This window comes from Schistocerca americana, chromosome 5 (genome assembly GCF_021461395.2).
Source record: "Schistocerca americana isolate TAMUIC-IGC-003095 chromosome 5, iqSchAmer2.1, whole genome shotgun sequence".
NCBI classification, from domain to species: Eukaryota; Metazoa; Arthropoda; class Insecta; order Orthoptera; family Acrididae; genus Schistocerca; species Schistocerca americana.
The window spans coordinates 510,132,358-510,159,680 of record NC_060123.1 but is presented as its reverse complement, the minus strand read 5'-3'; the positions used below and the strand labels follow the sequence as shown (position 1 = coordinate 510,159,680).

The 27,323-nt window shown below is 42.5% G+C and overlaps 1 protein-coding gene across 1 annotated transcript in view; it reads right to left on the bottom strand.

Moving 5' to 3' along the window:
- Nucleotides 1-26,909, bottom strand: part of LOC124616733 (protein PRRC1-like) — a 74,162-nt gene extending 47,253 nt beyond the window's left edge. The window contains exon 1 of the mRNA XM_047145098.1: nucleotides 26,714-26,909. Coding sequence (XP_047001054.1) covers nucleotides 26,714-26,810 — 97 coding nt within the window. The 5' untranslated portion in view covers nucleotides 26,811-26,909. The remainder of the gene's footprint in view (nucleotides 1-26,713) is intronic.
- Nucleotides 26,910-27,323: the final 414 nt, after the last annotated feature.

Sequence of the window (27,323 nt, the reverse complement as noted above, 5' to 3'; positions counted from 1 at the left end):
GCTTTCCTGGACTTGTTGCACTATGGGATGGACATTTACAGCACATAGAGGCTTTGAAGGGCACTGAGAGAGTTGGAGCAGATGACTTTATTGAAAAGCCTGAGTCACCGAATGTACTGCATGGCCTGATATAGGACACAGAGCTCTGTTGTGAATACAGAGCAGTGCTCCGGAAGCCAATACCAAAAAACATTGATGCCAATGATGAAGGCACACCCGACACCACAGTCTGTCCGAGACCCATCAGTGTACACAAAGGTACTATTGTGACATTCTGTGTGACGGTAGTGAAACTGAAGGCAATAGAGCAACACTGGAGTAACAATGAAGGCACACCCGACACCACAGTCTGTCCGAGACCCATCAGTGTACACAAAGGTACTATTGTACATTCTGTGTGAAGATAGTGAAACTGAAGGCAATAGAGCAACACTGGAGTAACAAATGAAGGTCAAGGTGAACACGGCCCACTGCAAGAAGCCAAGGTGGTGAAGGGTTTACATCCAATGGAAAAGTGGCAGTGGCTGTCTGAGCAAGAGCCAAATGCGAACTCCAGGAGTTAACAGAGAGAGGGACACAGCCCATACTGGTGATCAAAGGAGTCATCGAAGACAGAGGCACAGGATGGGGGCCATACATGGTTAACAAGCAGCATGCATATCTGCTGAGGAGAAAGTTATGGCAGTAGGACATCAATAGTTCGGCAGCTTCTGCATGCAGACTCTCAACCAGGCTAGTGTAAAAGGCACCAGTAGCTAAATGGATGCCACCATGGTGGATAGTAGGCCTATTGAGATGGCATATGAGAGACGGACATGCAAATGTATAAACAAAACACCCATAGTCTAGTTTTGAACAGACAAGGGACAGGTACAAATGGACGAGGGTGACTGAATTTGTTCCTCAGGAATTACCACTGAGGATACATAAGACACTGAGGGACCACATATAGCCGGGCTGCGAGGTAAGACACATGGGAGGACCAAGTAAGTTTCCTATGAGTAGGAGCCCCAGAAATTTCATAGCTTCAATAAATGAAAGAGTAACAGGCACAAGAAGAGAAGACAGAGGAAGAAACCAACTGCACAGCCAGAAATTCATACAATGTCAGTGGAAAAATGAAAGCCACTGTTGATGCTCCATGAGTAAAGATGATCGAGACATCGCTGATAACGCCGCTCAAAGAGGCAAGTCCATGGAGAACAGCAATAATGGCAAAATTGTCAATGAAAAAGAAGCCGCAGATGCCTGGCAGGAGAAAGGCCATTATAGGGTTAATGGCGATTGCAAGGACGATGACGCTAAGGACAGAACCCTGCGGCACACCGTTTCCTCAGATAAGGGCGTCCAACAATGCAGAAGTCACATATAGATTGAAATAATTTCTGAAGGAAACGGGGCAGGTGGCCATGAAAGCCATATGTGAAGAGAGTACAGAGGATACCAGTCCTCCAGATGTTATCGTTGGCTTTCTCCAAATCAAAAAATGCAGCCACAGTCTGGGATTTCCACAGAAAATCCATCCATGACATGGGTGGACAAAGTGACAAGATGGTCAACGGTAGAACGGTGCACCTAAATTCCACACTGTGCAGTGGTAAATAAATAGCGAGACTTGGGCCATCATACAAGCTGGGCATGAATCATATGTTTCATAACCCTGTACACACAGCTGTTGAGAGAAATGGGGCAGTGGCTAGAAGGAAGGTGTTTGTCCTCACCAGGCTTAGGTATGGGTATGACAGTGGGTTCATGCCAGCAGCTGGAAAAAGTGCCCTCTGCCCAGATGTGGTACGTCTGAAGGAGAAAGTCCTTGCCTGAAAGAGAAAGGTGCTGCAACACATGAATGTGATCATCAGCTGGCCCTGTGGCGGAGGATTGGGATGAAGTGGGAGAATGATCTAGCTCACTCATAGTAAAGGCAACATTAAAGCACTCACTATTCCGAGAAGAGTATCGCTCCAGCCTCCTCTGCTTGTTTCCGATGGAGGGAGGTACGTTAATAGTGAGAGGAGCTCGAAATCTCCACAACATGGCGGCCCAAGGTTTTAGAGATTGCAACAGGGTCCACTATGACATCGTCAGTGACTGTAAGACCGGAAATTGGAGAATGGACCTTGGTCTCAGAGACCCATCGGAGGTTGGCCCACACGGCGGAAGAGAGAGTGGAACTGTTACAAGAACTACTTGATGAAATCCAGCTAGCTTTTTTGCCACCCCGAAGAATGTGATGACACTGTGTACACAACTGTTTATAATAAATGCAGTTTGCCATCACAGGATGACAGTTAAAAACGTGGAGAGCATGTCTCCGCGGGCAAACTGTGTTGCAACATGCCCCAGTCCACCAAGGGACCAGGACACGGCGTGGTAAACAGAAAGTGAGAGGAATGGAACGTTCTACGGGTGGTAAGGATAAAGTTTGTCAGATATTCTACCTGACCGTAGCAACTGGGGAAGTTTTGTTTGTCGAACATTGCCAGGGAGGAGTAAAGCCTCCAGTCGGCCTTAGATGGGGTAGGAGTCAGCAAACAGATAGCACACAGGGAATGGTCACTAGAGTATGTGTCAGAGAGAACGGAACACCTGATGCAATGAGCAAGCTGTGCAGTGCAGAAGGATAGGTCAAAATGGGAATAGGTGTGCATGGAGTCTGAAAGAAATGTGGGTGCTCCCTCGTTAAGACAAATGAGGGTGAGTGAGAAGGTAAGCCAAGAGGACACCTCTCAGACGCGTCTGAGCTCTCTCATTTCTCCCAATCTTGGGACAACCCTAAAGGGGATGGTGCACATTAAAATCATCAAGCAGCAGAAAGGGGGTGAAGTAGCTGCCGAATAAACAGGAGGAAGTCAGCCCTGGTAACACTGAATGATGGAGGGATGTAAACAGTACAGAGGAAAAAGGTCAAATGAGGAAGGAAAATGCGGGCTGCAACAGGAAGCCAGGTAGTCAGAGAGATGGGTTGACGTCATCCTGGATGAGCAGCATGACTCCCCCTTCAGATGGAATGCCCTTCTCAGGTGGGGAAAGGAGAGGGGGGGGGGGGGGGGGGAAGATCAAAGCGGACCAGGGAGAAATGAGAGAGCTCAAATTAGTCGCGCAGACACAATTTTGTTTCCTGGAGGCAGTGAACACGTGGATACGATTCTATGAGCAGCCGTGTAAGTCCTCTTCGTTGGATCGAAGGTCGTGAATGCTCCATCGGAGGAGAGTCATGACAGGGAAAGGGCAGGAGGGAAAAAAAAAAGGGGTGTCACCACGGCAGCTGCTGAGTGCCCGCCTTCGAAGACTCACTGCTACATGGCACAGAAGCTGGAGGATTCTGCTCCATGAGATCTACAGAGGCATCGGCATTCTCCTTCTGTCAGTCTGCGGAGTCCAGGGCAGAAAAACGGTTGGTGGCGCACATCGGCGACATGGAGGTCGGCCGGGCGAGTATATCACGTGGCACCATTGAAGAGGATCTCCAAGTCACCGAAGGAGAAGACTGTTTGCCTTTGTTTGATTTCTTGGAGCCTTTACAGTTGGTAGAGGAAGACTCGGATGTGTGCTGGCTGGAGGGACATAAGAAGTTTTCGCGGGAGTATTGCTTCTTCGCAGGAGTATTCCTTCTGTCCTTTCCAGCCTGACAGTTGTGTAGCAGGTGACTTCATCCTGTAAGGTGAAATTTTAGTGGTTTGTTGCAGGGCAGCGACTAGCCAATAACTTGTGAGTGACCGGGTAAGGCTATTTTTCCTTTACCCAGATCTCCTGGACAGCCCGTTCATCGAGATACGCAGGACAATCTCAGGAGGAAGCAGCATGGTCACCATTGCAGTTGATACAGCAGGAAGGAGGAAGCGGACAATCACACTCATAAGCATCCCTACCGTAGTTTACACAACTGGCTGGGTATTGACAGGACATTCAAGTGTGGTTGAAACGATAACACTGGTAGCAGCGCATCAGGTTTGGAATGTACGGTCGGACTGTGATAACTTCATAATCAGCTTTTATCTCGGATGCAAGCACCACTCTATCAAAAGTAAGAAAACGTGTGCTTGTGGGCACTAAGGATGCATTTACCTTTTCCATCAACCACTGAACTGCAATGCCATCCTGATCAGAGAGGTATGTTTATATTTCTGCCTCAGTTAGACCAGCAAGCAGCACAGTGTAAACAACAGCATGGGAAGAATTCAGAGTTCTATGGGCCTTGATATGAACAGGATAGTCATGGTGCAATGAAGCTGCAAGCAGTTGTTGTGCTTGAGAATCAGAAACAGTCTCTAGAAGCAAAGTGCCACTGCATAAACAACAGCAGGATTTCACAGGGCCAGCAACTGCATCCACACCTTCCTGAATAAGAAATGGATTTACCATTGGGAAGAACTGACTCTCTTCAGCATGTGGAACCATGAGGAATCGTGATGCAGCTGGGAGGGTCTCTGGATCTTGAGATTCATTCCGTTTATGTTTGGTAAACGTTGACCACGATGATGATGACTGGCTCATTGTGAGAAAATCCCCTACAATTGCCAGCATCTCCGATGGCGCACTCTTTCCAACTCAGGGCCCTCCCTCAGAGGAGGGGGGGGGGGGGGGGGGGGCACCTCACCTGCCTTAGGTAATTGTTCACACCCCAGGTTACACCCCCTGTACACCAGAAAGAGGGACCAATCACAAATTTGGGAAGTTAGCAGCTCAGGCAATCACCCCTACCTGGGCTTGGGCAGTACCAGCGGGTACGTGCAAACCCTACTTGTCCGCCTGGGGCTAGCAATTACATGTTACCCAGTCACCTATTAGGTGTCAGACATGTGGCCCATCCTTTAGGAGTGCACAGGGAGGAAGAAGAAGAAGAGGAATCTCAAATGCTGAAGTGGAGGAAGGATAGGACAAGGTGAACAAAGAAAGAAAAGGGACAAAAAACAGTGGTGAGACAGTCAGCTACTGCAAATGTGGAACACATCCCCAAAGACACCCCAGCCATGTTCCCCAAGGGAGGGGTAAAGGAATAGCAAGAGGATAGACATGCAGCACAGAAGACAAAAGACGTTGGGAAAGATGGGGGGATCCGTGGTACCCAAGCAAGAACCCACCAAAGAGTGACGAGCCCCCTGGGGTGTCACGTTGCTGGTCTGCAGATTTCTGGGACACGATTCTCAAAAGGGGGCCCTGTTGCCAGTAGACTTTGAAGGAGGATGCTGCTTCTCCAGAACATGTGTGGAGTGCTTTCAAAGATGCCTTAGTAATCACATTAGGGGAGGGTCCAACACCTCCATAATAAAGTTTATTCGCTTCAATATGAAAGGTTGTTGAGGAAGTAAATATGCCGGGCATTGCTAATGACCTGACCAAAGAAGTGACAAAATTTGAAATCACTGAGACTGAATGCAAATGATAGTATTTTTTTCTGGATGTCAAATTATGAAAGATGATTGGTGACCTTCACCTGCTGTATTTTGCACTCCCTGGTCAGGGAAACGCACTGGGGATTCCCACAACTGACAGATCTTGACCTCCTTTGGAAGCAAATCCTCCTCAACACAGGGACCTACACGTCATTATCAATCTTGTTGTCTGGCAGGCTTCAACATACATGATTTACGAAATGGATCCTCAAATCTCCAAGTGTTTGTGTATTTCTTGATCCATGAACTCCATTAGGTCCAAGTGAAAAAGTAATCCCTGCAACATGTAGAGGTTCTTTCGGATGTTATACTAACAGGTACATCACAAAGTTGTTTAGGATTTGCCGTCTTAACCACATCGTAATTTACTAAGGGCCAGTTTGAAGAAACTGATGAAGCCTCATGCCCACCAGATAATAATCATGGTCATTCCATGATGCCACATGTCCGCCAAGATGCACCTGCACTGAATGAGTAGCTGCAACAGGCTTTGTTCGTACTGCACATTTTTCTAAATTTTGATCAAGATAAATTCATGCTGCAGTGTTGTTCTTTGGCACACCATGTAGAAATTAGCACAGAAACAGCGAAGTAAAAAGATCCATACAATTCGCACATTTATTTATATGTAAAAGACAACTTGGGGATTTCCTTTTGTGGGAGACTGTGTGTGCAAGATTTGTGTGCCAATGTGAATTTCTACATTTGCATACTTTACTGTTCGTGACGCTTCTGCATAATTTTCCATTGACTTTATCAACTCCAGCTTGTATTGTGATATATTGTGAAATTTCAAACTTACATGAGTGCTGTGATTATCTTGTACTGCTATTGTCAATCGTAGGCTTAAACTTAATTGTGCTCTTTTAAAATTTTTTTAAGAACAGTAGACCTACTATCGTCATTGGAAACAACCATTCTCTGATTTCATTGTATAATTACGGGGGAAAGAGGTTATTTTTGAGAATTTTTGGATGCTTAAAAAGCTGTATTTTCATAAGTTACCAGTATGAGTGTTTTTGGATAACTTATTTCATAGCAAATCAGTGTTTGTGATTAAATGTTACTGCTAAAGAACAGATCACCGCTAATTTCGTTGTATATCGATGCAAATAAATGAGCATTTTTGAAAATTTCTGAAGTTACCATTGTCCTGTGCATAATCTAATCATAGTAAATCGGAGTTTGTGATTTAGTTACTGTAGCAGATATTCTAACATATGGTACTTTTATTACATCTTGTTTTGCCTTGAAGAAGAGTATACATACTACCTAAATTTATCGTAAATTAACAAAATTTTAGAGCTCGCTAATAACAACAATTAACCTCAAAAAGTTTTAGGAAATTAGTAATTTTTGCCACAGGTTTTTCTGTTGCCTTAATGGAAATCTTGTTTTGTGCATTTGCTTCAATACTTATAGGGAATTAGTACTTTCTTTTAAGTCAACGGATGTAAAAGATAATCAGCAAGCTTAGTTTAAAGTTATTTGCTAACTGTCCTGTAAGAAATTGCCTGCTGCGGATCGGTGTGTTGGAATAATTACTGAAAGTCATGTACCTGTAATACTGATACCAAAGATAACTCAAGTACTATCTACATCTACATACATACTCAGCAATCCACCATACGGTGCGTGGCGGAGGGTATCTCATACTACAACTAGCATCTTCTCTCCCTGTTCCACTCCCACACAGAACGAGGGAAACATGACTGCCTATACGCCTCTGTACGAGTCCTAATCTCTCTTATCTTTGTGGTCTTTCCGCGAAATGTAAGTTGGCGGCAGTAAAATTGTACTGCAGTCAGCCTCAAATACTGGTTCTCTAAATTTCCTCAGTAGCGATTCACGAAAAGAACACCTCCTTTCCTCTAGAGACTCCCACCAGAGTTCCTGAAGCATTTCCGTAACACTCGCGTGATGATCAAACCTACCAGTAACAAATCTAGCAGCCCGTCTCTGAATTGCTTCTATGTCCTCCCTCAATCGGACCTGATAGGGATCCCAAATGCTCCAGAAGTGCTCAAGAATGGGTCGTATTAGTGTTTTATAAGCGGTCTCCTTTACAGATGAACCACGTCTTCCCAAAATTCTACCAATGAACCAAAGACGACTATCCGCCTTCCCCACAACTGCCATTACATGCTTGTCCCACTTCATATCGCTCTGCAATGTTACGCCCAAATATTTAATCGACGTGACTGTGTCAAGCACTACACTACTAATGAAGTATTCGAACATTACAGAATTCTTTTTCCTATTCATCTGCATTAATTTACATTTATCTACATTTAGAGTTAGCTGCCATTCTTTACACCAATCACAAATCCTGTCCAAGTCATCTTGTATCCTCCTAAAGTCACTCAACGACGACACCGTCCCGTACACCACAGCATCATCAGCAAACAGCCGCACATTGCTATCCACCCTATCCAAAAGATCATTTATGTAGATAGACAACAACAGCGGACCTACCACACTTCCCTGGGGCACTCCAGACGATACCCTCACCTCCGATGAACACTCACCATTGAGGATAACGTACTGGGTTCCATTACTTAAGAAGTCTTCAAGTCACTCACATACTTGGGAACCAATCCCATATGCTCGTACCTTAGTTAGGAGTCTGCAGTGGGGCATCGAGTTAAACGGTTTCCGGAAGTCAAGGAATATGCCATCCATCTGATACCCTTCATCCATGGTTCGCAAGATATCATGTGAAAAAAGGGCGAGTTGAGTTTCGCAGGAGCGATGCTTTCTAAAGCCGTGCTGATGCATGGACACAACTTCTCTGTCTCAAGGAAATTCATTATATTCGAACTGAGAATATATTCGAGAATCCTGCAACAAACCAATGTTAAGGATATTGGTCTGTAATTTTGAGGATCCGTCCTTCTACCCTTCTTATATACAGGTGTCACCTGCGCTTTTTTCCAGTCACTCGAGACTTTACGTTGGGCAAGAGATTCGCGATAAATGCAAGCTAAGTAAGGAGCCAATGCAGTAGAGTACTCTCTGTAAAACCGAATTAAAATCCCATCAGGACCTGGCGATTTATTTATTTTCAACCCATTCAGCTACTTCACAACCCCCAGGGATGTCTATCACATGTCATCCATATGGGAATCTGTACGAGACTCAAACAGCGATATGTTTGTACGATCCTCCTGCGTGAGAGATTTCTCAAATGCTAAATTTAAAATTTCAGCTTTCGTTTTGCTGTCTTCTGTTGCCAGGCCAGACAGATCAGTGAGTGACTGGATGGAAGCCTTCAACTCGCTTACCGATTTCATGTAAGACCACAATTTCCTTGGGTTTTCCGCAAGATCTTTTGCTAAGGTATGACGGTGGTAGTGGTTGAATGCTTCACGCATCGCTCTTTTTACAGTACCACGAATCTCAACTAACTTTTGCCTGTCCTCATTCTCCCGATCTTTCTTGTACCGCGAGTGCAACTGCCTTTGCTTCCTGAGCATTCTCCGAATTGCACTGTTAAACCACGGTGGGTCTTTTCCGTCTGTAACCCACTTTTTCAGCACATACTTGTCCAATGTGTGATTTACAATGTGTTTAAAACTTGCCCATAATTCTTCCACGTCCATCGTACCAGAAGTAAATGAAGTTGATTCATTAAGTGGGATGCTAACAACTGCTTATCTGCTCTTTCTAGTAAGAATACTCTCCTAGCCTTCTTGACCAACTTCTTAACTTTCGTAACCATAGTCGTAATGACGACATCCTGATCACTAATCCCTGTCTCAACACTGACACCGTCGATGAGGTCTGGTCTGTTCTGTTCGTGGCTGCCAGATCTAAAATATTTCCATTACGCTTTGGCTGTCGATTTAGCTGCTCAAGACAGTTTACGGATAATGTGTTCAAAAGTAATTCACACAACGGCTTGTCCGTACCACCTGTAATGAATCCATAGACATCACAGTCTATACTGGGTAGGTTGAAGTCTCCTCCGACTAATATAGCATGATCTGGGTACTTCTGCGATACAGAATGTAGACTCCCTCTGAATGATTCTAGAACTGTCACGGTGGAACCTCGTGGCCGATTATAACACCCCACAATTAACTTGTGGATCCTGTCTGCTCTGCAGAAAGTACAGATTGGTCATTACTCGTCCACTTGATGGCAAAAGGTGTTTCAGTGGGAGACTGAGATGTCCTGTACATTGTGGTTGGGAATCAGGGAGGTCTCAGGGTGTTACACCAATCCCCTCAACTAACAAGTTCAAGATGCTCTCTTTCAATGAAACTGGGCCATTGGGACTCGCTTCACTTACTTTTTAGAAACCTATTTTGTAGAGTGTCAAGAGGAGACACAAGCAAAAGGGTAGGGTCTATTAATCTCAACAGTTCAAAACATGCAACAAATGATGATACCCTTTAGGAAAAGGGAAATGGCAGCAAGGAACAGGAAAGGACACAAGGTGCACACAGTGTGTATGGCTGGGGATCTCATTCAACATGTTGAAGAGGCTATTCCGGCAGCTACTGAGAAAACGGGGTGCAAGCAAATGCACACTGGAACAAATGATGCCTGTCATCTAGGCTCCATTGTCGTATCTGGATAATTCCAGAAACCTGGCAGAGAAAAACCTTGCGCACGGAGTTTCAACAAAGGTCGCAATTTCCAGCATTGTCCCCAGAACTGATCGTGGCCCCTTGGTTCTGAGCTGGGTGAAAGTGCCAAACCAGAGACTTCGAAAATTGTGTGACAAGCTAGGCTTCAACCTCCTGGACTTGCACCCTAGGGTTGAGAACTGTAGGGTGCCGCTAAATGGGTCAGGTGTGCACTACACACCAGGTAGCTACTGTGTGCTTTTTCTTTTTTCTTTTTAAATTAGGTGACTCTCCAACCAATACAGCTAATGATAGCTGCAGGAAAGCCAGAAATATCACTGTCACATCAACAGAATTGCCTCTTACACGAAAGTATTAAAATCGTAATGGTTAACTGCCGAAGCCTTCACAACAAAGTGTCAGAGTTTGAAACACTCCTGGAAAGCAGTAAAGCTCACATGATACTAGGTACAGAAAGCTAGTTGAAACCTGAAATTGAGAGGAGTGAGATTTTTCGTAAAAATTTAAGTGTATATCGAAAGGATAGACTAATGCGATATGGAAGTGGTGTATTTGTCACAGCAGACATGAAACTCAAAACCACCGAGATAGAAATTGAAGCTGCATGTGAGATTGTTTGGGCAAAACTTAGTACCAAGGGTGGGCATCAAATAATAATTGGGTCCTTTATCGCCCACCGGTCTCATCTCCCAATGTGATCGAAAATATTGGAGAAAACCTCAGTTCACTTTTACTTAAATTGTCCAACCATGTTGTAATCATAAGTGAGACTTTAATCATCCAACAATCAATTGGGAAAATTACAGTTCTGTTAGCGGTGGGAGTGATAAGAAATTCTGTGAAACGTTGTTAAATGACTTCTCTGAAAACTGTCTAGAACAGACAGTTCGGAGCCCCACATGTGATGTAAATATATTGGATCTAATGGCAACAAACAGACCTGACTTCTTTGAAGATGTCCACATCAAAACTAGAATCAGTGTTCAAGATGCGGTTTCGGCAACAATGATTATCAAAGTACAAAGGGCAATTAAAACAAGCAGAAAGATATATATGTTCAGTAAACTAGATAAAAAATCAGTAGTCTCATATTGGAATGAGGAACTTGAAACTTTCAGTGTAGGGCAGGAGCATCTAGAGGAACTATGACTCAGGTTTAAAAGAGTAGATGACTATATACCCAGCAGATATGTACCTAGCAGAACAGTCCATAATGGGCTGTAGATAGAGAGATGTTGAATGAAACGCGTTTTGTTGTCAAGAGGGCAATGTGTGAAGCCTTTAATAGCTAACGTAACAGAATATTGTCAAATGATAATTCACAAATCACAAAGAAAATCTCGTTGTGTCTAACGGCTGTTAGTGGCACCAAAGTTAGTGTCCAGTCCCTAGCAAGTGAGACACGAACTGAAATTGAGTGTCGCACAGCAAAAACTGAAATGCTTCACTCTGTTTTTAAATGTTCCTTTAAAAACAAAAAACCAGGAGAATTAAGCAAATTTACCCCTCATATCACTGAAAAGACAAGTAAAATCAGTATTAGTGTCAGTGGCATTGAGTTTGTTGTTGTTGTGGTCTTCAGTCCTGAGACTGGTTTGATGCAGCTCTCCATGCTACTCTATCCTGTGCAAGCTTCTTCATCTCCCAGTACCTACTGCAACCTACATCCTTCTGAATCTGCTTAGTGTATTCATCTCTTGGTCTCCCTCTACGATTTTTACCCTCCACGCTGCCCTCCAATACTAAATTGGTGATCCCTTGATGCCTCAGAACATGTCCTACCAATCGATCCCTTCTTCTGGTCAAGTTGTGCCACAAACTTCTCTTCTCCCCAATCCTATTCAATACTTCCTCATTAGTTATGTGATCTACCCATTGAGAAACAGATGAAATAATTACAACTGAACGAAGCTACAGGACCCAATGAAACTGCTATCAGATTCTATATTGAATTTGCAGCTGAGTTAGCCCCTCTTCTAACTATAATCTATCGTAGACCCCTCAAACAAACAACCATGCCCGGTAGTTGGAAGAAAGCACAGGTAACACCCGTCTACACGAAGGGTATTAGAAGTGATCCACAAAACTACTGTTCATTATCTTTGTCATTTACATGCTGTAGAATCTTACAGCATATTCTGAGTTCAAATATAATGAGGTATCTATCAGAATGACGTCCTCCATGCCACCCAGCATGGATTCTGAAAATGCCTATGTGTAACACTACTCACACTTCTCTCATATAACACACTGAAAGCTTTGGATCAAGACATTTAGGTAGGTGCAGTATTTCTTGATTTCTGAAAAGCATTTGACTCAGTACCACACCTATGCTTACTTTCAGAAGCTACATCATATGGGGTACCAAGTGAAAGTTGTAACACAGCACGTTACCTTCGATGGAGAGTCATCGTCAAATATACAAGTAGCTTCGGGAAGCCAGGGAAGGTTGCTGGGACCCTTGCTGTTCATGTTGTATATAGTGACTTTACATGCAATATTAATAGTAACCTCAGACTTTTTGTAGATGATGCAACTATCTATAAAGAAATACTGTGTGAAAGATGCTGCATAAATATTCTGTCAGATCTTGATAAGATTTCACAGTGGTGCAAAGATTGGCAACTTGCTTTGAATGTTTAGAAATGTAAATCTGTGCAATTGACATAACGAAAAAATTGCAGTATCCTCCGCCTTCAATATCACCAAGTCACAGTTGAAGTCGGCCAACTCACATAAACTTGGATGTAACACTTTGTAAGGATATAAAACTGAATAATCACATAGGCTCACCTGTGGATAAAGCAGGTGGTAGACTTTGGTTTATTGGTAGACTACTGGGGAAGAACTATCAGTCTACAAAGGAGACTGCTTACAAATCACTCACACGACTAATTGCTCATGTGTGTGGGACCTGTACCAAATAGCACTAACAGGTGATATTGAATGGATACAGAGAAAGGCAGCATAAATGGTCACAGGCTTGTTTGACCCTTGGGAGTGTGTCACAGAGGTGCTAAAGAAACTGAATTGGCATATTCTTCAAGATAAATGTAAACTATCCTGAGAAAGACTGTTTACAAAGTTCCATGAACTGCCTTTAAATGATTACTAGTATACCATAATCCCTTACTTATCTCTCACATATGGGTCATGAGGACAAGATTAGATTAATTACATCACACACAGAGACATTTAACAAATATTCTTCCCACACTCCATAAGAGAATGGAATGGGAAGAAACCCTAAAACTGTTACAATGGGATGTGCCCTCCGTCATGCACTTCACAGCGCAAAGCATAGCTTTAGATCAATGAGTGGCTTGATAAATGCTTTGTCACCAATTTTCTATAGAGGTACAGTGTCAGAAATTTCCAAGTTAGATTTTTTAGGCTTTCATAGGCCTACATAACACTTTTTCAAATCTACTGAGTGGTTTATTCTGACTAACCATCATGCTTTCGTCTTCCCCTCTCCTTCCCTCTTTCCTGATGAGGCAACAGTTTGTTGCGAAAGCTTGAATTTTGTGTGTGTTTTGTGTTTGTTTGTGTGTCTATCGACCTGCCAGCGCTTTTGTTCGGTAAGTCACCTCATCTTTGTTTTTATATATAATATTTGCAACTAAGGTACATCTTATAGCACACCTGGACTTGAGCCTTCCACATCTCAAATTCCATTGGGGAATATTAGCTGGAGACTACTTCAGCTAAGTTCATAACATTGGATTAACAAAACTGCTGTTCTGCCTTAGCTATCATTCTACATCAACACAGATAATCTCTGATACTGTAACACCCTAGCTATCATACAATGCTTCCTTCACAATACTAGTGTTTAAGATACTGTTTCTGTTTGTAGATCTAAGGTGTCACTGGTTCCATAAAAATTTTAAGATACGTGTTTAATACTGTACCATTAAGCACAAATCTCTCTCTAAATAAAATATATTAAATGCACGTATCTCTCAGTATCTGATGAATGGAAGCTGCTCACAATAGCTATGGCACCATCAAGAAATATTCAAGCAAAAATCTCAAAAAAAAAAAGTTTTTTTCCACTTTGTTAGTTATTACAGATGGACGACAGACACAATCATTTATTACTTGGACCACTTGAAGTTTACTTTTATCCAGATTAATTCACACTCCGTGTCTATTTTTATCTATCTCAACTTGATAATTTTTGGCAGATATTAACCTCCAATGCTCTTGCTGCCACACTGCCTAAATAAGCCCCTTCATGAACATCAGCCTAAATAAACTGTCTCAGTTTTAAAAAAAGTTTTGTCTGCCAGCAATGTCCAAGAAAAATAAAACAATTTATTATGTAACATTGAAGTGGTTGAGTCATTAATGGGTCATTCCATGTCAGTTCAACCAGGGGCTCCAGCTCATAGTCTCAGATTTGACTGAAATTCAGTACACTAATTCCACCATGTGTGGAACACTCATCTACAAAGTATTAGTTTCCCCTGCCAATTAGTTCCAGAATTATGGCTTGTGAAAGAAGGTGGTGTGACCTGGAAATTGCAACCCACATCTGGCAATCTATCTTCAGACCCAACTTCAGGTCTTAATAACTTTGGAACTATTCCACACATCCAGTGAAATTTTTACAACCCAGTAACATCCATTTAGAGAACACACTCCATGAATCAAAACACCAACAACATATTTCTGAGGGAAAATAAAAAATTCCAAAATGTGATTAAAAATGTAATATGTTAAAAGGTACATATTGTAGGTGCCCTCTATGCCAAATATAATTCACTCAAAAAGGGTATAAATTTTTTTGTGGTAAGCTTAATGTGGCCTAAACACACACAGATCTCATCATGCCCATATCAGTCACAAAAACTGAGTTACATGCACATGAAAACACAAAAATTAAAAACATGGATTTTCAGAGCGAGGTAGCACAAAAGGGACAAGTGGTATCCAAGCCAAATTTCACACACTGCATAAGTAGGCAATAATGATATATATCTCAAAATTTCAGCATGTTATTGCAAGACATTTGTGTACAATGGAAGTTGACAGATGTATTTGGTGATGTGGTCATTGTTCCACAACACAATTTTGTAAAAACATATCGTAAACTGTTCTGCCTCTTCTTATCCTCTCCCACAACTGTTTAATCACTAAGCAACAACATATAGACAGATTAACACAACCTATCATTAATGTTTACAGCACCTTAACTGCTAAAAACCAGTCAATTGTGCTTCGAACAGAAGTTCTCCCACACTTTAGCTACTGTACTATGCTACTAGGAAGGTTATGGAAGGCACTTCCACTACTGAACCAGGATCTAGACCTGAGCGAGAAGTGGGAACTGTAACTGAGAAGCTAGACCAGATTAAAATCAAAGGCTTGTCTGGGGCCCAAAGGAGGAAGCTACTCAGGGAATAGAGGGAAAAGGAAGGAAAAGAATGGCTTCCTAAACACAAATGGAGGAAAGTAAAGGGACTAGAACTGAAGACCCCCAGGAAAAAACTGTCTCAGGGTGAAGGGGATACGCAGATCCCCACAACGTCAAAGGCAGGTAGTAAGCGGATAAGGGAGGAATCAAAGACTCTCTCCTCCCTGGATAAGTGAGTCCAGAAAAAACCGAGGCAAGACATAGGGAAACAGACCCATAGTACTGCAGTCTCGGTTTTTAGGATGGCAGTTATCCAGGAAGGTTATCCACTGGTGGCCATTACCTCACAGCAGGAGCAACTAGTACAGATGTCCCTCTTTGAAAAGATTGAGGGGGGGACACTGGCCCAGTTCCCAACTTCAGGAGGGTCTATCTAGACCGTGGTGCACTCATTTTTGTCTGTGAGGGGGTGCACACAGTAGAATGGCTTAAGGACAAGGTGCCCATGATATTCCCATGGGAGAAATACGGAAGTGTCCGATCCCGCCCTTCTGCTTTGACCCAAGACGTCACAAATATGGCAGAAACGACCATGAACCACGATTCCAATATGGTGCATATAAAGTCGGTATGTACACATTATGAGGACGAAAATACATCGAAAAACACACACACACACTTTCCACAAAAAGCCTAATGACACTAATGGGTCAAGCGGAAATGGGGTGTTTTTGGGTGGGGGCAAACTAAATATGAACAAATTTAGACACCCACCCCCATACAAAACAACGAAAAAACCCGACATCACAAAACCCCCCAAGTACCACTAGACACAATATTATCTGGAATCGGACACTTCCCTTGACCTATATAGCTCACCAGCAGCTCCCGATCCCATAAATTAAGATCAAACACTTCCCTTGGCCTATATAGCCCAAAAACATCTCCCGATACCAATATCAACATACACAGCCACACATTGGGATTGAACACTTCCCTTGACCAGTGCACTGTTAATTTTATCCGTCATATCCATTCCTGAACAAAAACAACAACCGATTAATTTTACTAAAATTACCACACGATGTACAGCGAACAACACTAAATTAACCTTCACACAAAATTGTTAACTCACTGAAACGAATTCCACTAAAAAAACACAGCCGACACTCGAACAATTCTAGAAAATGAGCAAAAGCAAACTGAGCCCATTACACCACACAAACGAGAACCCTGAACATACCACCAGAGAGCACAACAAACCACAACACGACGACATCTACAAACATGCCACACTCACAAACCAAACTCCGCGCCGTCATGACGTCACACACGACAACACCCTTACTTCACAGGTCAAAGCCGACGCGTGGGATCGGACGCTTCTCTCGACCCCCGTGGGAAGATGCGAAGCTGCTGGTCAATACGGCAGCGGAGCTTCTTAAGACCGCAAAGATATCATTATGGGTACCCAAGATCCTTACGGAAGTCTCTCCCAAGACTCTGTTCGGGAAAATAGGGGTCCAGACCCCAAAAGTCCGGACAGAAGACTGGAGAGTGATTAACCAGAAGGTTGCTCTGGAAGGACGAACACTGGTGGTGGAGGTTGGTGAGAAGTCCCTGAAGGCAATGTGGGAGCAGGGTCACTGTCAGGGTTCTCAAAGACCTCAAAGATGGCAGTAAGACGGAGCCTAGAGGTGCAGCAGATTAATCTGCTGCACCCTATTTATACAAAAGGGGTGTATCGGGCCTGGGAGGCACTGGAGGTAAGCTGATCTATGCTAGAAATCTAAGAAACTCCAGAATATGCATCTATGTTAGAAACAGCATCTCTTTCATGCCAATGATGGATTTCTGCTCTAGGGACTTAGTGACCATCAAAATGCAGCAATGTGAGGCAGGTATCACAAGCGAAATTGTCTTCGCCTCAGCATACCTTCCTTACGAAGACAGTTCTCCCCCTCCCTTGGAGGTGAGGAGACTGGTAGAGAATTGCCATCGGCAAGGCGACCAACTGCTGGTGGGTTGCGATGCCAATGCCCACAACCTAGTGTGGGGCAGCAAGGACACCAACAGTAGAAGTGAGTACCTTCTTGAATTCTTCTTAGCTAAAAACTTAGAGGTCCTGAATAGGGGCAATGAACCTACATTCAGGAATAGCAGAAGGGAAGAAGTAATTGACATAACATTTGGTTCCATGACAATGGGTAGTTATGTCAAAAACTGCATGTGGTGTTGGAGCCATCCTCATTGGACCACATGTACATTAAATTCAAGGTTGAAATGGGAATCAGACACACCATGACTTATAGAAATCTCATGAAAACAGACTGGGATACACATAGGAGGGACCTTGACTTAGGCTTATCGGAAATTAAAACCACGATAAGGAAGCCAGTAGAATTTGAGGAAGTAGCAGAGGCTGTTACCGCCACAGTGACCTCAAATCAGGATAACTGCACAATCGCCAGGAAGTGCACAAATAGGAATGTTCCTTGGTGGAATAACAAATTGGAAATGTCAAAAAAACAGGTACGGAGACCGTTTAATATTGCGAGACGCAAAGGACAATGGGCTAAATATCGTGAGGCCCTCGTCAGTTACAACCTTGCAATAAGACAAGCAGAGGCGGCATCCTGGAAGGCATTCTGTGAGGATTTGGAAGGCAGGGCTGCACAAGCCAGACTTCACGAGATTCTCACTAGAGTACCAACTAATCCAGGAGGTACGTTGAAGAAGGAGGATGGGGAATATACAAAGACAGCACGAGACGCTGGAATTGCTCCTCAAAACTCACTTTCCTCAATATGCTCTGCCGGCTAACACAGACCAGTATGTGACCCCAGAGAGACAACGGTTCTCAGACACTTGAAGAGACGACTGGGAATCGGCCAAGGAGTGTGTGAACTTCAACAAAAATCCAGTGGGCAGTGGGAACATTCCAGCCGTTCAAGTCACCTGGCCTAGATGGAATCTTTTCAGCTCTCCTGCAATAGGCAGGAGGAAAGCTTATAACAATCCCGTAGTCTAGGGGTAGCGTCTGATTCATAATCAAAACGTCTTCGGTCTCGGGTTCAATCCCCGCCACTGCCTAAATTTTGATAAATAATTAGCATTGGCGGCCGAAGACTTCCGGCATAAAAAGTCAGCCTCATTCTGCCAACGGCCTTGTCAAAGAGGGCGGAGGAGCGGACAAAGGTTCAGGGCACTCTCTTGTCCTAGGGGTGAGAAATTGCCCCTAAAGGCGGAAGAATCAGCAACGATCAATGACATGAGGATGCAGAAGGCAATGGAAACCACTGCATTAAAGACACGTAACGTGTATCCACAGGACATGTGGCCTGTAATTGAAGAAGTGTCATGATGATCTCTCCATTGGCAAAAGATTCCGGAATAGTCCCCCATTCGGATCTCCGGGAGGGGACTGCCAAGGGGGAGGTTACCATGAGAAAAAGATTGAATAATCTACGAAAGGATAATGTTCTACGGGTCGAGGCGTGGAATGTCAGAAGCTTGAACGTGGTAGGGAAACTAGAAAATCTGAAAAGGGAAATGCAATGGCTCAATCTAGATATAGTAGGGGTCAGTGAAGTGAAGTGGAAGGGAGACAAGGATTTCTGGTCAGATGAGTATCGGGTAATATCAACAGCAGCAGAAAATGGTATAACAGGTGTAGGATTCATTATGAATAGGAAGGTAGGGCAGAGGGTGTGTTACTGTGAACAGTTCAGTGACCAGGTTGTTCCAATCAGAATCGACAGCAGACCAACACCGACAACGATAGTTCAGGTATACATGCCGACGTCGCAAGCTGAAGATGCACAGATAGAGAAAGTGTATGAGGATATTGAAAGGGTAATGCAGTATGTAAAGAGGGACGAAAATCTAATAGTCATGGGCAACTGGAATGCAGTTGTAGGGGAAGGAGTAGAAGAAAAGGTTACAGGAGAATATGGGCTTGGGACAAGGAATGAAAGAGGAGGTTCTGTAACAAGTTTCAGCTAGTAATAGCGAATACCCTGTTCAAGAATCACAAGAGGAGGAGGTATACTTGGAAAAGGCCGGGAGATACAGGAAGATTTCAATTAGATTACATCATGGTCAGACAGTGATTCCAAAATCAGATACTGGATTGTAAGGCATATCCAGGAGCAGATATAGACTCAGATCACAATGTAATAACGATGAAAAGTAGGCTGAAGTTCAAGACATTAGTCAGGAAGAATCAATACGCAAAGAAGTGGGATACAGAAGTACTAAGGAATGACGAGATATGTTTGAAGTTCTCTAACGCTACAGATACAGCAATAAGGAATAGCGCAGTAGGCAGTACAGTTGAAGAGGAATGGACATCTCTAAATAGGGCCATCACAGAAGTTGGGAAGGAAAACATAGGTACAAAGAAGGTAGCTGCGAAGAAGCCACGGGTAACAGAAGAAATACTTCAGTTGATTGATGAAAGGAGGAAGTACAAACATATTCCGGGAAAATCAGGAATACAGAAATACAAGTCGCTGAGGAATGAAATAAATAGGAAGTGCAGGGAAGCTAAGACGAAATGGCTGCAGGAAAAATGTGAAGACATCGAAAAAGACATGATTGTCGGAAGGACAGACTCAGCATACAGGAAAGTCAAAACAACCTTTGGTGACATTAAAAGCAACAGTGGTAACATTAAGAGTGCAATGGGAATTCCACTGTTAAATGCAGAGGAGAGAGCAGATAGGTGGAAAGAATACATTGAAAGCCTCTATGAGGGTGAAGATTCGTCTGATGTGATAGAAGAAGAAACAGGAGTCGATTTAGAAGAAATAGGGGATCCAGTATTAGAATCGGAATTTAAAAGAGCTTCGGAGGACTTACGGTCAAATAAGGCAGAAGGGATAGATAACATTCCATCAGAATTTCTAAAATCATTGGGGGAAGTGGCAACAAAACGACTATTCACGTTGGTGTGTAGAATATATGAGTCTGGCGATAAACCATCTGACTTTCGGAAAAGCATCATCCGCACAATTCCGAAGACAGCAAGAGCTGACAAGTGCGAGAATTATCGCACAATCAGCTTAACAGCTCATGTATCGAAGCTGCTTACAAGAATAATATACAGAAGAATGGAAAAGAAAATTGAGAATGCACTAGGTGGCGATCAGTTTGGCTTTAGGAAAAGTAAAGGGACGAGAGAGGCAATTCTGACGTTACGGCTAATAATGGAAGCAAGGCTAAAGATAAATCAAGACACTGTCATAGGATTTGTTGACCTAGAAAAAGCGTTCGACAATACAAAATGGTGCAAGCTGTTCGAGATTCTGAAAAAAGTAGGGGTAAGCTATAGGGAGAGACAGGTCATATACAATATGTACAACAACCAAGAGGGAATAATAAGAGTGGACGATCAAGAACGAAGTGCTCATATTAAGAAGGGTGTAAGACAAAGCTGTAGCCTTTCGCCCCTACTCTTCAATCTGTACATCGAGGAAGCAATGATAGAAATAAAAGAAAGGTTCAGGAGTGGAATTAAAATACAAGGTGAAAGGATATCAATGATACGATTCGCTGATGACATTGCTATCCTGAGTGAAAGTGAAGAAGAATTAAATGATCTGCTGAACGGAATGAACAGTCTAATGAGTACACAGTATGGTTTGAGAGTAAATCGGGGAAAGACGAAGGTAATGAGAAGTAGCAGAAATGAGAACAGCGAGAAACTTAACATCAGGATTGATGGTCACGAAGTCAATGAAGTTAAGGAATTCTGCTACCTAGGCAGTAAAATAACCAATGATGGACGGAGCAAGGAGGACATCAAAAGCAGACTCGCTATGGCAAAAAAGGCATTTCTGGCCAAGAGAAGTCTACTAATATCAAATACCGGCCTTAATTTGAGGAAGAAATTTCTGAGGATGTACGTCTGGAGTACAGCATTTTATGGTAGTGAAACATGGACTGTGGGAAAACCGGAACAGAAGAGAATCGAAGCATTTGAGATGTGGTGCTATAGACGAATGTTGAAAATTAGGTGGACTGATAAGGTAAGGAATGAGGAGGTTCTACGCAGAATCGGAGAGGAAAGGAATATGTTGAAAACACTGATAAGAAGAAGGGACAGGATGATAGGACATCTGCTAAGACATGAGGGAATGACTTCCATGGTACTAGAGGGAGCTGTAGAGGGCAAAAACTGTAGAGGAAGACAGAGATTGGAATACGTCAAGCAAATAATTGAGGACGTAGGTTGCAAGTGCTACTCTGAGATGAAGAGGTTAGCACAGGAAAGGAATTCGTGGCGGCCCGCATCAAACCAGTCAGTAGACTGATGACCAAAAAAATGCAGGCTATTTAAGGTTAGCTTAGCAGTAGGAATCACTCCCAATGTTTGGAGGGCAGTGAAGGTTTTCTTCATTCCAAAGCCAGGGATAATTGATCATACCAAGGCCAAGGATATGAGACCAATCAGCCTGTCTTCATTCATTCTCAAAACACTGAAAAAACTGGTTAATGTATACGCTGAGGAGAGGAGGCTATGTAGGGTCCCTCTACACCTGAACCAACATGCATACCAACCAGGTAAATCATGTGAAACAGCTCTCCACCAACTCGTCGGGAAGGTGGAAAAAGCACTTCACTTCCAAGAAATAGCCCTCTGCATCTTCCTGGATATCAAGGGGGCCTTTACCAACACGACCTTTGATTCCATGGCAAGGGCAGCAGAGGTGCATGATCTGGGGACCACTACATGTAGGTGGACCAGAGCCATGCTTAGTGGAAGGAAGGTAGAGGCTACCATGATGAATGAAAAGATGGTAATTAAGACCACTAGAGGCTGCCCACAACGAGGAGTTTTGTCCCCTCTATTGTGGCATCTAGTGGTGACGGAACTGATCAAGGAACTAAATTCCAGACAATGCTTCTGCCAAGGATACGCAGATGACCTCGTAATAGTAATACTTGGCAAATTCACTGACACAGTTAGGAATATGGCACGAGGAGAGTTGGACATTGTGCAAAAATGGTGCATTAAACAGGATCTGAGAGTTAATCCTAAGAAGACTGTTGTGGTGCCATTTACGAAGAGACATATTCAGCATGCAAGTTGGAATCTAAAGCTCTTCGATGAAACTCTACCTGTGAAGCGGACAGTGAAATATCTAGGGGTAACCTTGGATGAGAAGCTAACTTGGACCCCTCACATTAAGAGTATCTGCTCCAAGGCAGAAAGCACTTTAGTGAGTACTAGAAGGGCTTGTGGCACAAACTGGGGCCTAAGCCCCAGGGGTATGCACTGGATATACACCACAGTGGTTAGACCTAGGATTTCCTATGGGGCTGTAGTGTGGTGGAAGAAGGTAGAACAGCAGGTTGCTGCTAAAGAGGTTGATAAGGTGCAGAGATTGGCCTGCTTAGCCATAACAGGCGGAATTAGCAGCACACCAACTGCTGGAATGGAAGCCATGCTGGACATGCCTCCACTTCATCTTTGGGTTAAGATGGAGATAGCAGCTGGGGCATACAGACTTAAAATTGGCCAAAACTGGGTCTCATTTGGATATCCAGAACCACACACTAACATAGTGAGTGAGGTAAATATAGGTATGGCTGGGGCTTCACAGCACTCTGCAACACATAGTAAGTACCTTTTGTCATCATAAACAGCAGTAACACAGCGACATAGTTGTATGTTGCTGTTTTTGCTTCTGAATCCTGAGTCAGACACACTGACGACACATGTTGTGCATGAACCTATAGTTATAACCGGACAGTCTGCTCATCTGCACAATGTCATAGTCCGCTGGAGAGAAGTGATGATGGCTCCTTGTGCTTGCAACAGTTTTAACGTGTTCTAGTCTGCTTTTTAGCAACTCTTCGACTGATTTCACCTCATCTTTCAAAACATAGAATGATGGTATGCCAGAGATATTTCTCTGTACCCCAGTAAATAATTGAAAAGGTGTTAGAATGTGACCTTCTGTAGGGTGCTGCAGACTAGTTCGTGATGCCATGCGCTTAATGGTAGCACCAATACCATCCCATACACATTTTTACCATGACTTGTTGCGAAAAAATTCCATTCTGCGTGAATCTGAAAATCATGGTAATGCATGCATAAATTTTTGAGATTTTCGCAGTTTTTATACTGACTAGCTGCCCCATCACTTAAGTATTTCACAAAATGTATGTGAGGCAGCTTGTTTTTCACATATGCCATGACAGTGCGAATGTGGGCATTAACTGCAATGGCATCATGAATTAAACGGTCACTAAAAATGCACAGGTTCATGACAGACACATCACCTGATTCACCTCTATAGTAAATCGCAAATGGCTGGAGAGTTGCTTGACTGTTGTCCCAATGATATCCTTGGATGGCATCTTGAACTATAAATGCATACTTTTCAGAAAAGTCTAGTATTACTATAATTTCATCTTGTTTCAAATTATCCTTACAAAACTGGAGATAAGCTGACTGTGCTGTTGCTGTGAAGCTGTGTGTGGTCAGTTTGTCCATTTTTTGACAACACATTTCAATCCATATCTTCGACTGTACTTTGCTTTGTTTCAAGATGCGATCCATGTATGTCCATTGTTTATAAGAAACAAGTTCATCGTCATCCATAAGGTGTTCACCATACAGTTTGGTATTCATGTGTTCTGCAAGATTTGCCTTACCAGGACACTTTTCACACCTGTGTATAATGCACTGGTAGGAATTGATGTCACACACTAGCAGCTTCATTGCACCTTTGTAATCCAGATCAGAATCCTTTATAGGAGCAAACATCAGCTTAGCATTTTGATGGGTCTCACATACACAAACATTGTGTGTGCCCCTTGCACTTACAGGCACAACCCATTTTGGCCGAAGATTGAAAAAAAGATGATAAATCTACTTTGGTATTGGGATACTTTTCCTTGAATTCTACATATAGGTCTGATATGTTGCATAGGAACAGTTTTTTTGCATCTGTACACGTACATTTCCAATTTTCACTTTTACATAGGCTTTTTTTTCCAGGCATTATTCGGCTGTAGTCATTATTTTCATAAAACTCCGACACTGGCACCTTTATTTCTGAACTCAATTTCTTACCCTGAGCCTGCTGAAGTTGTGGAAGCACTCCTTGGGTTGCTTTTATTTCCCTAGACTGCTTTACCGTATATGTAGAAACACCGAATTCCTTTGCAGTGTAGTCAATAGACCAGCTGGAACGTGCAAGGGTAAGAATAGTTATTTTTTTCTGGTGTGTGGGTATGGCACTTTTTTCTTTCATATCATGCACAATTTTGTCCAAATCAGAGCATTTCTGGCATGATTTCTGTTCCTTTGGTGCAGATAGTTCTTCCTCTTCCACCACTAATGTGTCAGGTATTTTGTGTTTTAATTCCATTTGAGCTTCTTGTAGTTTTCTTCTACCATAGCTGGGCCTGTCTCTTTTCCAAACTTTGTGTGTCTTCATGGGAGATAAACCAAGAGCAGTCACTAAGTATTTAATTGCTCATCCACTGTGGTTGTAGGTGGCTGATACTCTTCATCAGTCATGTAAATTATCAGAATATTCTTCATTTTTTAGCAGTGTAACACACCTGGAACATAACTTTTGTCCTGGTTTCATGTTAAGTCCCATGCACTGATTCACTTTCAATACTGATTTTATATCAATTTCTCTGAGGCTACACTTCAGTGTCTTCTTATGAATCCGAAATGGATCAAAACAACTTATTTGTAGAAAAGAATACTTATCCAGAAACACTTTCATATGATGATAACAAACACTAAAGTTTCCTGGAACTGTACCTCTTGTGCCCACAGAGTGTATCCTGGATCTCCATAGTAACAAATCTTGGTTAGATTCATCCAGATCATACAGTACAAAGTGAATGTCACATTTTGTTCCATATGTTGTTTTACGACATTCAGATGCTTGTGCTCTACCAATACTGCAACTTGTTTGAACAAAAGCACCACTAGTACACTCTTCTGCCTCCATACTGACTTTCCACAACAGTACTGACCAGTCTGAACTAGAATCTTAAAAACATGAGTAACCTGTAATTTTTGCTTGTTTCCTCTGTTGTTCCTGCCTAACAATGACACTCATTCTGTCCCTGAAAACTACAATTGTTTAACTTTCTGTTGCCTAATGGTTCCCAACAATTGCTGCAGCTTTATCTGAAACAAGCTGTCTGCATCATCATCGTGTTAAAAGTAACTTAACCAAATACATCTCTGTCAACTTTTATTGTACACAAATGCCTTGCAATAACAAGTTGAAATTTTGCCACATATTATATTATGGTCTACTTATGCAGTGTGTGAAATTTAGCTTGGGTATTACTTGTCCCTTTTGTGCTACCACACTTGGAAAATCCATGTTTTTCAGGTAATTTTTCAAATTTTTGTATCTTCATGTGCATGTAACTCTGTGTGACTGATATGGCAAGATGAGTTCTGTGGGTGTTTAGGCTTACCACAAAAAAATTTATACCCTTTTTGAGTGAATTATATTTGGCATAGAGGGCACCTACAATATGCACCTTTTAACATATTACATTTTTTTAATCACATTTTGGAGTTTTTTATTTTTCCTCAGAAATATGTTGTTGGTGTTTTGATTCATAGAGTATTCTCTAAGTGGATGTTACTGGGTTGTAAAAATTTCACTGGACTGTGCGGAATAGTTCCAAAGTTATTAAGACCCAAAGTTGGTTCTGAAGGTATATTGCCAGATGAAGGTTGCAATTTCCGGGTCACGCCACCTTCTTTCACAAGTCATACGTCTGAACGAATTAGCACGGGAACTTAAAATTTTGTACATGAGTGTTCCACACTTGGTAAATTTTAGCCAAATCTGAGACTATCAGCTGCAACATTTTCTCAAATTGGTTGAACTGACATGGAATGACCCTAATTTATGCCGAAAAGAAAAAGGAAGGACAGGGTTTAATGTCCTAAGCCGCTGGTTACACTGCGTCACAAGCAAATAACTCTTTCTACAATAATTATCTTGTATATAAACACAAAGTATACGCAATTTCCAAAAGTTAAAGCCCATGACATACCAAAATTAAGTAGCTATATAAACATTGCAATAATTTCAACTGCATCATTACTATTAATGCTCTACGAACTAAGCAACAAGCGGAAACGTTCACAAAAAAGCGACAACTTAAGCAAACAGTTATGGAAAGCTACGTTAAGATTCGTATGGCTTCATTATTAATAAAAAGCTTTTGTATCATTTATATTATTGCAGTCATACGTTCTATTCAATTCAATGTACGGGTAATGTCGAGTATGTTAATCACTACTTGGGCCTCTAATATCTGTTAAACAAAAAAGTCTAAAAACAAATGTACAAAACAACCTGTATTTTTTTCCATTTTATCTTGTGTCAATCCATTATCAGATTTTTTGTCGACAAATTCGAAAGTCGATTCTCCGTTAGAATCTTCCTGCATCATGTTTAGATACTGAAAATATACTTGTATTTAAAAACTACCTATTTGTTGCTACTGGCTAACAGCCATGTTTGACACATTTCACCAAAGATACATTGCCGAGAATCGCTCTGGCCAAAGCCAAAGTCGCTCCACCAACACCACGTAGTGTGGTGTTGGGCGCATGCAATACATCGCCTCAAATCTCGTGCGACCACACGACGCAGTTTCAACATAGGCCTACTGCTGTCCATGCTACGCTCTTGCTAAAGTTTAGAGCGTTAATTCATAATGCAAAAATATCTACTGTGATTTATGTTCGCGACTAGCATTAAAAATTGATAACGAAGTGTCAGAGGCAGAAATAAGGATATAAATGGCCTAGACTATGACTCCTTAAATGAAAGCAGTTTTCATATACCAAGCGAGTGAACCTGAAGACTAGGGAAATTGTTTGCTAATGGACCATAGACTCACTAAAAATAACTGGCGCTATTGTAGCACTCCCATACAGTAGCCTCCATTTCCAGGACAACA